Genomic DNA, 17291 nt, shown 5'->3' with positions numbered 1-17291 from the left:
TGTGAACATCCTGGGGCATCTCCTTTTTCTGATGGGATCCTTGGGTCTTTTTCCATTTTCTTGTGTCCTCTCTGTCCCTCTCAATGCTATCTGCCATGTTGGCTCCCTTCCCTTCAATCTACCAAAAGCACATTCAACTGTCATTCTGCCCCTGTTGATCCTGGAGCTGAATCTTTCCTTAGAGCTGTCCAGGTGGCCAGCATCCAGCTTCATGAGCCCGGAGAGCACAGGGTAGACTGGGTCTCCCAGGATCTCTGTTGGCATTTCAACATTGCTAATGGCAATCTGCTGGTCAGGAAAACATGTCCCTGCTTCTCAGCTTTCTGAACAGCTCTGTGTTCTTAAAGATGAGAGCATCACGCACCATACCTGACCAGCCCAAGCTGATATTGGTGAAGCATTCCTGGTGATCCACCAACACTTGCATAATCACAGAAAAGCGGCTCTAGTGGCAAAGTGAGCTGGTGCCAAAATAGAGATATGCGTGCCCACACCGTCTATGGCCCCACCGTACTTCAGGAACCTCATGGCTGCAAATCCACCCATTATGTCCTGCACATTGCTGAGAGTCACAGTCCTGCATAGCAAGACACAATTAATGGCTCTATGCACTTACGTGATAATGGCCCCCACTGTGGATTTTCCAATTCCAAAATAATTTCTCACTGACTGATAACAATCCAGCAAGCTTCCAGAAGGTGATTGCCACTCACTTCTCAACTATCAATGCAGCTGTCATTCTGCTGTCCATGCCCTGAAGGGCGGGGATTAGCTTGACACACACATCCAGGAATGTGGCCTTTCATATCCAAAAGTTCTGCAGCCGCTGTTCCTTGTCCCAAACCTACATTACGATGCAATCCCACCAGTCAGTGCTCGTTTCTCTGGCCCAGACATGGTGATCCACCATTTGGCGCTGCTCTTTAAACACCAAATATAACCATGAATTGTTTTTTTCTATGTCCCTCAGCAATTTGTCCTCGAAGAAATCGTCATGTCCACTGTTGTGGTTCTTCCTGTGGCTCTGATTATACTGGAGAATCATACATCCTATATTTACAACGTTCATGAGAACAGTACAGAGTTGTGTGGGCTCCAGGTGTCTGTTGGAGACAGTGGACACTGAACTTTGCCCTGTGGGTGTGTGAGCACACTGGAATATCTACCCATGGTGCACCACACTTTGCATCAACACAAGCACTCCTGGTGAACCCTGGAAGTGCTGACGCAAGCAGCCAAGTATGCACGTGCACGAGTGATATATTAACTGCAGCAGTATCAGCTAATGTAACTTGCATCAACCAACGTTGGAGTGTACACATGGCCTCATTGGTCTTCTACCTGTATGACAGTGACAGCATTAGCAGTGGAAATGCAGAATGACTATTTCTCAGTCCTTACCTGGAAAGACCAACTCTGTGGGTGGTCTGACTTCTCAGTGGGGCTAAGCACCTGGAGTTCTCATTGACTTCTGTGGGAACTGGGAAAACTGGGCCATTGGTTTTATGTAATATTAGGCAATTAAGTTTGAAACTTATAGCCTAGACTTAAAGATGCTGAAAATACCTTAACACAAAAAAGATGAAATTATCTCTGGATCTCTCTCTACTTACTGCTCCATGTGCTATTTATGGAATCATTAAACTATGTAAAGACTCTTAAGCAGATTTCCTCTGAAGCTGTTATTGAAAGCTCCTGGTTAGGTGAGCTGGGTGACCTCTGGAGCCTCAAAAGCCCTTTAAGGTATTTAATTTTGACAAGCCTGTGTACAGAATTTAGAGCCAATCAAGCTTGAAAGTATAAGCTGAACAATGTGAAATAAATTTGTAAATGCATTTCATTCATATTGTTTACTGTAACTATTATCAGTACTGGCAAGGAATGACATCTTGTCAAAGTCATTTAGATCATTCTGGCCACTGTGGAATTTCTCAAGGAAATATCTAACATTTTGATATATAAGATGACTATGCAATTCTTTAAGGGAAAATATACTTTAGGTCAAATTTATCACAAGGAAAATTGGCTTATGTCTAAAGATGGGCCCAAGCTGCAAAATTCAGATCTCAGTTTCAAATATCCTGAAGTTTACCCATTATAAAGTTTATTATTATTATTACCATAGCAGCTAGAAGCCCTAGTCATAGACCGGGACCTACCTGTACCAGCACAGAACAAAAAGACAGTCTCTGCCCCAAGGGTTTACAATCTAAATAATTACAGGGGCAAGCTTCAAAATCCAGATGTTTTCCAAGCTGGCATTTTCTCTCAAGGATCATCTCTACTTCAGATGGTAATATTAATCATCTCTACTTTAAGATGCTAATGCTAACATGCTAATGTTCACTTACAACTAATATTGGTGAGATCTGCTCCATGTTATTATCTTGAGAGTTGACTTCTGTGAGAGTGATAGGTCAGAACCTTTCAAAAGTTAGCACTTTATTTGAAAAAAATCCTGTAAATTCAAACATATACTAGAATGCTCATTGATGATATAAATCACCAGACATGGTGAGGCTACTGCTAGGAGAAATGAAACTGTATCATTGCCCAAATGTGAACTACCTACACCTATTCTCCATTCACTACAAACTCTTGTATAATATATTAAAAACTCTCTGATGCATTTAGCTATGCCCCCATTCTCCTATCTCAGTCCCTAACAAAATCCAGCTTCTGTTCACAGGTTCCACTTAACAAAATGGCAAACATGAAAATTGATTAGAACTTGTATCTACCTCCATTTTATTTCTTCCATATGCGGCAAAAGTTACATTCGTATTGTTCCCTTTTTTCTTTCATCAAAAAGTTGCTAGGTGTCCCTTGCCTACCATCAAGCCCTATAAAAGTCAGCAGTTTATTCTCTGCATTCTGTTGACACTGTAGATGCTAATAGGGTGAACCTGGAATGTTTTAGAAGATCAGCAGAACCTATAATATGGCTAATGTTTAAAATACATTTTACTTCAGAGTAATAGTTTAGAGTGTGATGATTTGGTGGGGTTTTTAAAAATTGTGTTATTAATATAGATAATTTTAAAATATGCTAATCAACATTATCTAAGCAAGTGTGCTTTTGTTGTTGAAATTTCATACCAAAGCAGAGCTGAGAGAATAACACAAAATTATCTATGAATATTCACTCAGTATTTAAATGAGCATCCCTCAGCTATGCTTGCATGTCTTTTGTATTCATTTTCCACGAACATATTGAGAGATTGAGTTTTATTGGCACAGATGTCTGCATAAAGTTAACAGCAGATTTTAGTGGTTATAATGTCAACATTTTAACAATTTCATACCTTCCTCCGTTTAGCCCAGTTGTACTTTGCATAAGTCACATGGCTCTTCGAAAAAGGTGTGTCTTTTCCATTAAGTCTTCAGTATATGTCTTTTCCATCAAGGCTTCAGCATATATTCTGAAATATTACAGTCTGTAAAGATGTATTATCATAACCAACCATTGTTCACACAGAAAATTTCCAAAAATAATATCCACTATAATGCATAGGAATTTCTGAGTTACTTAAAAGGAGCAGTCTCCACTTTATTTAGGGACATCAATGAGGGTTAGGAGTCTAGGCACTTTTGAAAATCCCACTAGACACCTATCTGCATTTAATACATTTAAAAATCTGGCCCTACGTGATTTAGAAACCTAAGTCTTGCTTAAGTCAATAAGTCAATTCAAATTTGAACATGGGATTTAAGATTCTAAATCACTTAAGGCAGCTTCTCAAAAGGTAATTGAGTGCCTATGTCCCATTGGAATGAGATACCTAAATACCTTTGAGGACCTGGGCCTTTTTCCTTTGTGGAAATTTCATCCTCTGGCCAAAAATTTAGGTTTTGTATTTTTTAAAAAGTGTTTTGTGAAATCTAGTATAAATAGAAATGTTTATGACATTTTAAAATATCAGTTAAAACAGTTGTTTGCAAAAGGAAAATATCCCCCAAACTGAAAACAAACACCAAAGCATCGTGCTACTGTGTGAAAAACAGAAAATGAAACTGCCTAGAAATCCTAGTGAAATGAACATCTCTCTTTTCATTGTCTAAGTTGAATGCAAAAAGCAAACACCCAGCATAATAGAGGTGACAAGCAAATCAACTTTTAAAAATACATTCTATTTTAGTAATCTCCAGTGTTATTTCTACAAGAGATAAGGGACAGTTTAAATATAATTTTTATCATATTTGTGCCCCTTTCAGACTTTGGGCATATGAAATTAGAGATAAGGAGCAGTTTAAATATGGTTTTAATATCATGTCTGTGTTCCTTTCAGATTTTATGGGTATGAGATTAGAGGTTTTGTGATTTTATGGCGTTTTTTCACTTCTGATATTTTAGTGCACTCTAATTATTACTTTTTATTTTGTACAACAGTCTATTATTACTGTATCCAGAACCCAAAATGTTCTAGAGGAAGGATGATCTTGTGGCTAATGCACTGGGCCAGGATTGAGGGGCTCTGTGTTCATTTCCAAGATCAGTCTCAGACCTCCTGTGAGACCAGAGACAAGTCATCAAATTTCATTCTGTGTTCAGTTCCTCATCTGCAAAATGGGGATAATAATGCTTCCATAACTTCTGTGAGAACAAATTAATTAAAATGTTTCTGAGGCATGCAGATTTTATTGTGATGGCAGCTATGAGAAAGATACCTTTACCAAACAAACAGAACACTACTGTACCCGCCTTGAAAAGTTTACAATTTACAGTGAATCTGTGCCATTGATATTCTTTTTTAACCTGTTTTATGTCACTGATTCACAAACTTTTTTGTAATGCAGACAATTTCTTTAAAGACAGACCATTTCCTGACTAGCTCTCTTCCTAATCCTGAACCTACACCTTCCCTGCTGTAACCTGATTGGTAGCTTTGTTACATGAAAGTGACGTTGAAACAGAATTATGGAGACAAAAGAGAAATAGTGTAACTTTTATGCAATGGATGCATTGACTTAATAATGCAACACCCTCTTCCCCATTTTGTACCTATGCTATTCATCTCTGCTCCTGTGTACTGAGATTTATGGTATCAAATATGTCCTGGCTGCTTGCTTTTTCCACTGCTCTAATTTCTCCAGTTCGTTTTGCAGTGTGGTTCTCTCATCCTGTGTGTTTGCTACCCTTACAATTTTGTTGTCCTCCCCAAATGTAATCAAGCTTTAATTTACACCAAAGTAACACCATCTGAAGAAAGACATGAGCAGCTGTATGGGGTACAAAGAGGTGGATTTTTTAAAATTAGTCAACAAAGCATCTAGAAATATTGGGTTACAGCTTCCAGTATGGACTTCTTAAATGATGGTGCTCTCCTCACCATTGGGATGCAGGTCTGTGGAACACATAAAGGTGCTTCACTGATCACCAGTGGTCCACAGAGCAGTTTTCAAACCACACTTTCTGTCAACCCAATGTTATATAATAGAGATGTAAACAATATAATGTATCCCAGCTGTTAACATTTATTAGAATTATCTTATGATAAGTTAGGCCCCAATGTTGCAGCGAGAACTGTGGTGGGCAACTGAAGTTCTCTTGACTTCAGTAAGTGCAGGTGCACGGGTCTACCTACATAAAGCTAACTGTAGGACTGGGGCATTAGTTTTAACTCCTGCACTGAAACATGTGTTGATAATTAAAAGTTAAAAAAGAAAAAGAGAAGAGTGCATAAAGCAACACATTCCCTTTAAAATATTTTAGTTTTATTTAAAGACTACAAACAGGTTGTCAAAAAGGTGAGTCTGCAACTTTAGATTTAAAATATGAATGTCCCTTAATAGAACTTTCCTCTAGAGACGGGTGAAGTGAACAAATGTAGGATACTGAGAGAATGCAAACAGAAGAGGAGGAAAGGAGCGATAATAAATAATCAAAGGAACACAGCCATCTGGCTGGGGTCTGTATTAATGACCTTAAATAAGACAGACTGCAAGTGCCTGAAATACTAAACATAACATTCTAAATCTGAAATTTAAATGTATCAGCAGCCGGGGAAGGTGGAAACATGGAGGGCAATGAAAAATTATCCTATCTGCATGGCTCTGAAGTGACTGGAGGTTATGGATGCAAGAAGGTAGAAGAATAATTCACATGCCTAATGGGGATATTCTGTAAACAATGGATGAACTAAGTTTTCAATAATAATACTTTGCACTTACATAGTACTTTAAAATCTGTTGGCACCCTACAAGTATTGTTTATTGACTTATTAGCAACTGAGCTAGACTACTAGGTGAGAGTCACAATGAACAGCTCCCCCAAATGGTCCAGTCTGGAACTACACCTCTCATTTTAACTTGCAATTTGGAATAAAACACTTGATTTAACATTATTTTAAACGTATTTGTAGGATATGAATGTCTCTATACTTTGCATAAATCCAATACTGAAAACAGTCTCATTCTTTCATGTCCCCCCATATACCTAATTAAATTACACAGAAAACATAGTATACTTGAAGATACCAGAATAGCTTCCCTCCACCCCTATGTTTGTGGATTTTTACTGGGACAGGGAAAAACAAGACTAGATTTAAGTCAGGCTCCTAACTTCCATGGGAATCAATAGAAATTAGAATCCTAAGTATTTCTGTGAATCTGGGCTCCAGTTCCTATCCTTGGCCACACTGTAACCAATGATTCTCATGTGCAAAGAGGTGAAGGAGGTCACAATGATATCCCTTTTATAGTCCTGCACAACAGTGGGTATAACTGCAGCCCAAGCTCAGGGATGACTCCCTCTCTGTGCCTGCTAAGGTGTGAGTCCCCAATGTTGGTGGGGAAGAGGTGGTGCCATTTCTCATCCCCCCTTAGTACTAGTCAAAAGAGGTAGCCATGCCCTGTCATGAATGCTCTGAAGCTCCAGGAGGTGGAATTCCAGAAGTGGAATTCTTCCTGGAGCTCTCTTCTGGAATGAAGTAAAACAAGCTTTCTGTTGGAAAACAATTTATCCACTGAATGTCATGGGCTTCAAATAGAAGACAAATATTTAGCAATCATATTTCAAATCTGGACGCTGGGGCTTTATTGGAGGTGAAAGGATTTCAGCAAATGTTGCCAGACTATGCAATGAATATCATTATCAACTAGCTTCACACAGAACACCCACAATCTTTGGAAACAGCCTGCTGCATGATGAACTCCACTCTGTTCTAGTGTCAACAAGCTTCGCTCTCGCTGAATCCTCTTCTCCTGACTGGCAAGTCCCCTCTTTCCCTGGCACTGACAGACATTTTGTGACAAATTCTCCCCGGTGTAATTCCACTGAGTTACACCAGAGATGAATGTGGCCAATGAGGAGATTAAACCTTTGCCAGCCTTCAGTAGGAATTGCAGCTACCTTCGCTACAGCTATGGACATAATTTAGGCTAAAAGGATACCATTCAGCACTTCTGGAAAAAATGTATTCTGCACACATCCTACTTTTGAAAGGGAATATTCTCACTAGCACAAGCACAGCTTGGGTTTCACAGTGAACTTCAAGTATGTAAGCAATCTTTCTGAGCCAACAGTTTGACATCAATATTATCTTAAACATGTTATGGGAAACAGATCTTGCAAACATCATCTTCCAGAATGGGCAGGCATTATCTGCTACATTGTTGTTCCTCGTATACTGATTCAGACACACACACATACAATTGGCAAGTTATTTTCCCTTAACACTTACTGTTAAGATTTTGCATTAGAGTAAACCTTTGATGAAGCTGGGGTTTTGTGTATCTGTTAGCAACAGAAGCAAAAGCCTCATGGAGCACTGGGGTATTAGTGTCAGTGTTGTATGCTATATGAAGTTTGAGAGGAATGCACATCTTTCCCTTTAACTTATTTCCATGCTTGTAAAGTTTTGGGTGGATGTAGTGTGTCCTGACACAACCTTAACTGTCACTGCATATAGCTTGTTTGTTAAATTATAGAAACGTGGGAAAATAATCCTATACTATTTAATGCTTTGGACAGTCAGAACAAGGTAGGAATCAGGACTTCTGGGTTCCTTCTGCTGACTCACTGTGACCTCAGGTAAGTGATTTAAACTCCTCTCTGCTTCAATTTCAATTTCTCCCACTTGTAAAACTGGGATGATGTCACACTCTTACCTCTCATGATTCTTCCCTTCTAGAATGCCTTTCTCTGAAAAATTGCTTATCTAAATTAACAGAGATATCTAATGGCCTGTATCTGGGTAGTGATAATTCCTCGTTTCCCACTGACTCAGTGCAAGGAGTGTCCTAAAGGCCATAATGAGTGCCAAAGGACTAATTCTGCTAAACATAAATGTAAATCTACATAGATAGGTAGACTAACATCTTGATAGACATGGCTAAATGTGAAAAAAAAATCCCAGTGTGCACTGTGGCAAAATGGGATGTAAATGACTGTGAGCATTATGTTCACAGCAAATAGATTAATGTGATTATGCTGCCACAGAGGACACAGGAGTGGGTTTGGAGGCTTTATCAATGTCTGTAAAGTGCTTTGAGAGCGACAAATGAAATTATTGTTAAGAGGGGAGGTAGCTTGGCCCAAACGGAGTCAGGAAACCTGGGCTTTGCTCCCATCCGTTTAGAAGACACGCTGTGTGATCTTGAACAAGTCACCTAGGGCCTGATTTCGAGGCTTCCGAGCAGCTAGAACTCCAAGTGAAGACGGCATGAGCTGCAGGCACTCAGCCTCTTTGGAGGGGGAAAATAAGATGCTCTGTGCCTCAGCTTCCCCGGCGAAAGCGGCACAGGGTGCACCCAGTGTAGTTATTATGCGGAAACCCCTGGACACCTGTCCTCATTTAGGCGACCCTGGATTTCCTTCCATCCCTTCTGGGATGCCACGCGCAGCTTTTCGGGTCGGAGACCGAGACCCAACGCGCCTGTGTGACCCAGAAGCACCTGAAAGTGAAACAAAAACTGTCTGCGGGGGACTCGCTGGGCGGCAGGCCAGGGCCAAGGGCTCCCATGTGACAGTCGCTTCGCAGCCGCACTTGCCGCCGCTGCCTGCGCTCTCCTCACCCGCGGCCCCGCCCCTCCCCTCCCCACAGACCCAGCCTAGGGCCGGGTCCCCCCTGCCCCGGCCGCAGCGCAGCGCAGCGCGAGGTGACTGCGTGACGTCCCTCGAATAGCAGCACGAGGCGGGTAATTGCGATTCCTGCGCGAGCGGGTCTGGAGCCGTGTCAGCGCTGCGCCTGCAGGCGGACACCCCGTCGTCGCCTCCTGGGCAGCGGGAAGCAAGGGGCCGGCCGGCCGGCGGCAGGTCGCGGACGGTGCAGCTGGGCTCGCCCCCTCCCTTCCCACACGCGGCCTGCTGCCTCCGGGCATCTTCCCCCGGGGCGGGGGCCCCCGCATCCCGCCCGGCCGCAGGCAGAGACTGACTGAGCCGGTCCCTACCTGCCGCCGCGGGTCCCAGAGCCCCGGCCGGAAGAATGGCCCCGCTCGCCGCCCCTCTGCCTCGGGCGCTGCTGCTGCTGCTCCTGCTCCTGTCGCCGCCCTTCTCCGTGGCCTCCAAGCTGAACATCCCCAAAGTGCTGCTGCCCTTCGCCCGGAGCACTAGGATCAACTTCACGCTGGAAGCCAGCGAGGGCTGCTACCGCTGGTGAGTGAGCCCGGCCCCGTCAGTCCTCTCGGGCTGCCCGCCCGTGGGCAGCGCAGGTGCGGCGGCAGCCGCAAAAGCCCGTCCGGCCGCACGTGGGGCGAGGGGAGCCCGGGCGGCTGCTGCAGCACGAGGGGCCGGGCCGGGCCGGGCCGCCTGGGGCCTCGTCCTGCCTTTGTCTGCAGCAGGCGCCCGCAGGCAGCTGGGGGAGCCCGGCCGCGCATCCGCGCGCTCTGCTCGCCTCGGGGCGGGCGGGCGGCCGGGCCCTGCAGCTAGGGCGGGAGCGCTTTGAGTGGCTGCCGGCCGGCCGGCGGCCTCCCACGGCTCCGGAGAGCCGCCGAGCCGGCTACCAGGCAGGGCCGGGCGGGCGCCGCGCCGCTGCCCCTTGCGCTGCGGGGGGGGGGGGGGGGGGGGTCACGCACAGGGCGGGTGGCTGAGACCTGGGCCGTGCATCCGGCCTGGGCTAAGGGGAACGGCGCGAGCCTGGCTGGGGCCAGAGTCGGGCGCAGCCTTGGGGAGGCTGAGTAGAGCTGGGGGCGAGCGCGGTGTGGCATGTCAGCTGCGCTGCGCTGCGGCTGGGCTCCGTGAGCCGCAGACACCGGCTCTGCTTACAGGCGAGCTCCAGGCCAAGCGTGGGTGCGCATGGCCCAGGCCGTGCTGCCACCTAGCTTTGCCCAGGTACCACGGGACGGGACAGATGGGGGACTCCCGGCTTCCCAGAGCCTGTTGTGGGCAAGGCCTCGCGCTCCTTACAGTGTAGCAAATGGGTGTGACTGACCAGGTGCAGTAAAAAAAAAAAATATATATATATATAAATGGCTGCAACAGCAGGATGGGAGAGGAAGAACTACCAACAGGGGGTTACCTAGGTGCTTGTATGCACCCTTTGATGGCTCCATTGACGCTTTCATATGTAAAAGCTACATCAGGTTTATCGGTAAAGCTGCCTCTAGTGATTTTTTTTTTTTTTTAAACATATGTCTTATTCATATTTTAACTTGGCATTTCATCACTTAATAGTAGGAATCCAATATATGCCCTGGCTAGTTTGTCTCATTGCTGTATTTTAGTTAGGTAGCTCATTTGATAGCCAAGATAGCCCCTACACTACGTAATGTGGGAACACCAGCTATTCGTCCATCAACCTAGGAACACTGGGCACTCACCTGCTTTTGTGGTGTAAGGAAATATAAGAGGAAATCCGTAAGGGCCTGAATTCTACACCCAATGTAAGCCCAGTAACAGATCCACAGAGGAAGTTAGGAGTCTAAAGAGTGGATCCAGACCATGAGTCTATACTGAATCTGAGTCTATCATGAGTCTATACTGAAAAAAGGCCAGGAAAGTGTTCGCTTATCTGTCTCAAAGAGGACTCTTTAGATACTGGGATGAAGGATTACCCAATCACTAGCAGCCAGCATGGATTTACCAAGAACAAATCATGCCAAACCAGCTTGATTTCCTTCTTTGACAGAGTAACTGATTTGGTGAATGTGGTAGACATAATGTACCTGGACTTTAGCAAGGCTTTTGACACAGTCCTACATGGCATTCTCCTAAGTAGGCTTGAACAGCTGGCAGAACTACCATTAAGTGGATACATAATTGCTTAAGCATTTGCAAACAAAGAGTAACTGTTAATGGAATGATGTTGGATTGGAGGGAAGTCTCAAATGGGGTTCCACAAGGATCTGTTCTGGGTCAGGTGTTCTTTAACATCTTTATTAATGACCTGGATATAGGTATAGAGAGCATACTGACTGATCAAGTTTGCAGATGACACAAAGCTGGGAGAGGGTTGCCAATATTTGGAGGCTAGAACTAAAATTTAGAAGGATCTTGATAAATTGGAGAATTGGGCTATAGACAACAAAATGAAATTCAACAAAGATAAAGGTAAGGTGCTTCACTTAGGGAAGGAAAGCCAAATGCACAAATACAGAATGGGGATAACTGGCTTGACAGCAGAACTGCTGAAAAGGATCTGGGAGTTGTGGTGTGGCTCATAACCTCAACATGAATCAGCAATGTGATGCTGTTGCAAAACAAAGCAAATGCAATTTTAGGTTGCATTAATAGGGGCATAGCATGCAAGTCATGGGTGGTGATAGTACAGCTCTACTCGGCACTGGTTAGGCCTCAGCTGGAGTAATGTGTCCAATTTTGGTCACAAATGTATAGAAAGGATGTAGAAAAACTAGAAAGAGTTCAGAGGTGAGTGACAAAGATGATCATAGGGATGGAATGCAAGCCATATGCACAAAGGCTGAAGGAAATGGGTATGTTTAGTTTGGAAAAGAGGAGATTAAGGGGGAATATGATAGTGATCTTCAAATTCTTGAAAGGATGCCATAAAAAGATGGAGAAAAGTTGTTCTCTTTTGCCACAGAGGGCAGGACAAGAGGCAATGAGTTCAAATTACAGCATAGCAGATTTAGATTAAATCGCAGGAAAAGCTTCCTAACCATAAGAACGGTAGGATAATGGAACAGACTGCCTAGGGAGGTTGTGGAAGCTCCTTCACTGGAGATTTTCAAAACTGGACAGCCATCTGTCTTGGATGGTTTAGAAACAACAAATCCTGCATTGTGTCAGGGTGCTAGACTGGATGAGCCTTGTGGTCCCTTCTAATTCTGTAATTCTGTATACTCACAGCTTGCATGGGAGGTGGGTTTATACTTATCACCAAACCACATGTGGGCGTGGTAGGAGGGGAGGAGGCCAAATGCTTAAGTGTCTGTCCGAATGCTGGGTCCAATTCACCCGTGATGTTTCGGCACTGAAGTCAGTTGAGTTACATCAAGGAAAAATTTGAACAATTATATTTCTACTTGTTGAAATTGAGGTGCATTTTTTCTAACATAAAGGTTATAACCAAAGGCCAGAAACAAACCATAATATGTAACAGCTAACCCCTTTCTCAATCTCTTCATCCAAAAATGTAAAAATTAGGCGCTATCTCAGTGTCATAGCTGATTTAGACAATATGCGAAGCATGTAGCCACAGGAGGGGAAGAACACTGGATCAAGTTGTTTTAAAAGGCAAAGGGGGCCTCTCTGTCAGTAATTGTACTGGCCTCTGCTCAAGATGTCAGATTAAGGATATAATGAAACACTGCATGGGAGTCCTTCTTGCTGACTCCAGCCCAATCAGACATGTGGTGTAAATATTGCTATGTTGGGAAGCCTACTTTTTCACACGAAGCAATGCAAAGGTTAGCAGATAGATTGGACGTGTTGAACTCAGTTGGGCTGCTTGCTGGAGTAAAGGAAAGTGTATGTGCACATGCTTGCAGATTCAGGGCCATAGCGTTTAGTAATGCTGCCAGTATCTTCATGCTAAACAAACATTCCCCATATTTTAAGTAACACATCACTGATTTGGAGTAGCAGTGAATGTGATGTGTGTAGCTGAAGAAATGTTGATATTCCAAGTCTGTTCGTGATTAAATCTGCATTTGCGCCACTTAAATGTTTGTAGCAGATTTTTGTTGTTAAATTTGTGGTTGAAAACCACTGAAATTCATCCCAGTGGAATATTTTTCTCCTTTGATTCAATGATCTTAAGCTGTCACTCAGATTTTTGTGTACTTGTATATTTGCCTTGATGTTGAATATTTCAGAGGCTAGTTATAAACGTTTAATATGGCTACTTACAAGTTTGAGTCCGCTCTCCCCCGGCCAGGAAGAACAATAATCAGAGTTGCATCAAAAGTTTATTTTAATACTAAACTGTGTGTAGGAACGAAAGAGGAAGCAAGTTATTAAGTACAACGGTTTTTTAATTAAAACACTGAACTGTAGTTTGCTGTTTGCTGTGGAGCTGTTAAGTGATTGCAACTGTATTCTCCAAATGTTTTCTTAGCATATTTTTTAAAGGTGGCTGGAATTTATGCAGAATCCTTTTACCAGTCAGTTTGGCTTATTAAAAGAACAAAAAAAATTGTTACAGATGCATCACAGTGGTACTGGGTTTACATAGGCAATATATCTTCATTACTCTTAGTAAATACATGAAAAGTAACAATGAACATATTCTTATATATATAGTATTGATTAATTTATAGGAAAAATAATGATACATTTTCCCTGCACCAGCCATCTATTCCGAATGTCAGTTTCTCCATTCTGCATGATTGAAAGCTTGCAGTGGTAGTTACCGTTAATTAAGTGATGCGTGAATCAGATATTGATCACAGTGGAATTGTGCCCTTAGGCGGTGTGACCTAGTGTATAAGACATTGGACTGGACTTAGTGAAGCCTGGGTTCTATTCCTAGCTCTGCCACTGGCATTCTGGATGACCTTGGGCAAGTCACATCACTGCTCTGTGACTCAGTTTCCTCAGCTGGAAGATGAGGACAATGATACCGACCTCATTTTGTGAGGTACTTTGAGATCTACTAATGAAAAGCACTGTATCAAATCTAGGTTTTATTATTATTTGAAGGAGAAAGGCCCAAGATCTGGCATCAGTTTAGATATAAAGGTGTGCCCTCGTTTTGAGCCTTGAGGATATAAATCTATCTTAACTTCTCTCTTGCAGAGTTACAGGCAGGATGTGGGTGATTCAGTCTATGTGTGTTCATAAACCCTTTTGGAGGAAGTAGCAGCACTCTGTGAGGGACTGAATACAAGTGATGAAGATGGTTTAGTAAATCTGAAAATGTTTAGTAAATTGCATTGATTAACCTTTCTTTCCTGTCTCACAACCACCTGCCAAAAAGCCAGTCTTTAACTAGAACAGGTTAGGAGGAGACCTAATATTAGAGCAGATTATTGCACATCTGCAGGATTCTCCTTACACCTTCTTCTGAAGCATTTGGTGCTGCCCATTGTCAGAGATATTGGACTAGATGGACCTCGAATCTGATCCAGTCTGGCAATTCAATTCTTATGCTTAACTCCCCTCACCCAAACTGTTCCATACATAATGCTTGCTGGACTTGCATATGCAAGAAAAAGCAAAGGACCAGAATTACAAGATACAGGCACATGTGTTTGCGGAGAGGATTGAGTTTGTGTAATGTGGAGCAGTGCTACCAGCTGACAAGGTAACATAGCAATGCCCTAAATATTTATACTATCGTTTTCATAATTTCTACTCTGCGAAGATACAAGAAGTAGATAAGAGTAGCAGTTGACTTACGCTTCTTTCTAGAAAAGAAACTTGCATCTGCCAGGAATGCATTCTACATTACCAGCTAGGTGGTGGGAAATGGGTCTCTTTTGGTATGAGGAGGGTGTGTGAGAAGCCTTGTCTTGTTACTGTTTTCTTGTGCTTATCAAGTTCCCTGGGATTTCTCTTCCCACACCTTCAAATCTCCTGCATCAGGAGGACTTTCCTTCTGACAGATGAGTTCTGGATGTGGATTCCTCCAGAGCTCATTATTTTTCTTGGAAATGGGACATTGGAGAGAGGACACAAGGCATTCTGCTTTCTTCCTCTGCCCATAACGACTGCAAGCTCTACTTTCGTAGCACTTCCTACCCAGGAACTGGGGGGAGTGATTTAAGTCTCAAGTTCTGGCCCTTCTGTGATAGAATAAAACCATTTGATTAAAGCACCTAGTCGTTTCTCTTCTTCATTCTTTTCCCCTCTTCTCTATCCTTCCCTTTGTAGTCTTCTTTCTGAGCTCTCATCTCCAACATATTGCTATTAGCCTGAGAAAGGGTCAGAAATTTTGCTCCAAATTTCAGGGGATTTTTCCCCCTTAGTTTCTGAAGTCTGCTCCTTTTATTTGTTGGTACCATTCAATCTGTTGTAAACATCTGCATGGTCTTTGTCTTGTGTAATTTTTATATGTTGTTTGATGATACAAATTGGAAAAGTTCCAATGATACATTAATGGACTATAGAAGATTTATGGTGTACTATGAATGAAGACCTGGTTTATAGACTAATTTTAAAAAGGGAGCGAGGGAGGGAATGAATCCTTTCAATGATGAATGCTGTCTGTAATCACTTGGGAATGGGATATCTACTTTAGAATTTGTAAGATTGGCTGGGAAATTAATCAGAACAGCAGCCACAGCAGAGAAATGCCACTTTTTCAGAACAGCAATGTGATGGACATTGTAGGGCTTTTCTGAACACTAAGGAAAGTTCAATAATATTTTGACAAAGTTAGACTGACCACAGTGATGTGTATGTTGGGGGTAGTTTGTGAAGATTCTCTGGTTATATGGTTGTGGGAGCTGAGCAGTCAGTAAGAACTTGGCTATTCATATGTTTAACAAACCTAACATGCCTACTGTACTCTGCTTCCATTGAATAAGGATTTAATGACAAACAAGGATCGTCTTCTAATGCAGATGGGTAAAATCTGCTCCGTTACATATCCTTATATTGTTTTGGATGTGAAAAAAACCCAGTAACCATCCCACACACTTTATTCATTCATGTAATAACTACATACACAAACCTCAAAACCATAGTTATTTGTACAGAACCTTCCCCCCTTCTTTCATCTCCCCACCCAGTTTTAGGTCAAGACAAGAGGAGAAAAGGTCCAAAATTTCAGTGCGGTGAATTTATAAAGAAGCAATACATCAAATAATTGCTTGCTTTTAGGAGATAACATGATGTTAACTTTGCCAAACACAACCCCAAAATGTCTAGGAGGAGGATTTTAATTCAACAGCTAAAAATCTGGAACAAAACCCATTATGCTTTGGCAAATGTACATCTGGTCTGGTTATATTCTACCTAGTGAAGATAGAGGCAGAAAAAATCCACCAGATTAAATAATATTTCAGTTAGTTAGTAATAGTCAGAGAAGGCCAAATCACGAGGGACTTACTCAGGTTAATATCATGAAATCAGTGGTAGGCTTTGCCTAAGAAAACTGAATGATAAAGATATTTTGGATTTGACAATGCAGTAGGGTTGATTTCAATTGGCATTCTAGGTATGATGTTCAAAAGCAGTCACAGTTGGCATGACTCCTGAAGCGCATCAGTTAATTCACGTTAGTGTGAGTGTGGACGCAATGGGACTTAATTCGAATTAATCAGCCTCTGCACTGTATCCCATGATGCCCCATTTCAGTACCCTCCCCCAAAGCAGCCCCGGGAAGATTTGAATCTTCATTTACTGCAGTGAATGGGTTTAAAATCCAAGCTGCGATCACCCCCCCCCCCCCACACACACACACACAACAAGCCCTTTGCAGTTTGTCTCTTTAAGGGTTTGAAAGATTTCAACACCCCTCCCTCCCCGCGTGGTGAATGTGTTTTAAATGCCCAGCAAGCCCTTTGCAGTTTGTTCCTTTAAGGGTTTGAAAATTTCACACAGCCCCCTGTCCCTGCGTGGTGAATGCGTTTTAAATGCCAGCAGTGAAAGGAAATTCTTTGCTACATTGTTTCAGTGGCCAATCATGGAAATTGATACTTTCTTAAGAGTTTATTCACAGAGCTACCTGTGGATACATTATATCATGCTTTCCATCAGTGAAATGGAAATATTTGTATCACTGTATTAATATACTAACTGACTCCGTTGTTATTTATCTTACATTCTACAGACACCTGTAGAATCAAAATCAAAGGCAAGCAATATACAGGGGATGGTAGGGGGAGCATGAAAGCAAACAGCATACAGGTGGGGGGGTTCGTTTGGTGAAGGGAAAAATCAAAGGCAAGGAATATACAGTGGGTAGTGGGGGGAGCATAAAAGGCAAACAGCAAACAGTTCTAAA

The 17291-nt window shown here is 42.7% G+C and overlaps 2 protein-coding genes across 4 annotated transcripts in view; one reads left to right on the top strand and one right to left on the bottom strand.

The window, feature by feature from the left end:
* Positions 1 to 8028, bottom strand: part of HDAC11 (histone deacetylase 11) — a 106637-nt gene extending 98609 nt beyond the window's left edge. For 2 of the 3 annotated variants that reach the window (XM_067543802.1, XM_067543799.1), the window contains exon 1: positions 3306 to 3845. In XM_067543802.1, the coding sequence (XP_067399903.1) occupies positions 3306 to 3337 (32 nt within the window). In that variant the 5' untranslated portion in view covers positions 3338 to 3845. Of the gene's footprint in view, positions 1 to 3305; positions 3846 to 7682 lie in introns of those variants that run through there. The other variant, XM_067543800.1, reaches the window with a different exon arrangement.
* A 783-nt stretch (positions 8029 to 8811) lies between these two features.
* The window catches only part of NUP210 (nucleoporin 210), a 97241-nt gene continuing 88761 nt past the window's right edge, over positions 8812 to 17291 (top strand). The window contains exon 1 of the mRNA XM_067543803.1: positions 8812 to 9595. Coding sequence (XP_067399904.1) covers positions 9426 to 9595 — 170 coding nt within the window. The 5' untranslated portion in view covers positions 8812 to 9425. The remainder of the gene's footprint in view (positions 9596 to 17291) is intronic.

This window comes from Emydura macquarii, unplaced genomic scaffold, assembly GCF_026122565.2.
Source record: "Emydura macquarii macquarii isolate MOO-44397 ecotype Brisbane River unplaced genomic scaffold, CSIRO-AGI_Emac_v2 contig_968, whole genome shotgun sequence".
NCBI lineage: Eukaryota > Metazoa > Chordata > Testudines > Chelidae > Emydura > Emydura macquarii.
Note: the sequence above shows the minus strand (reverse complement) of the source record. Positions and strands in the feature narration are given on the sequence as shown.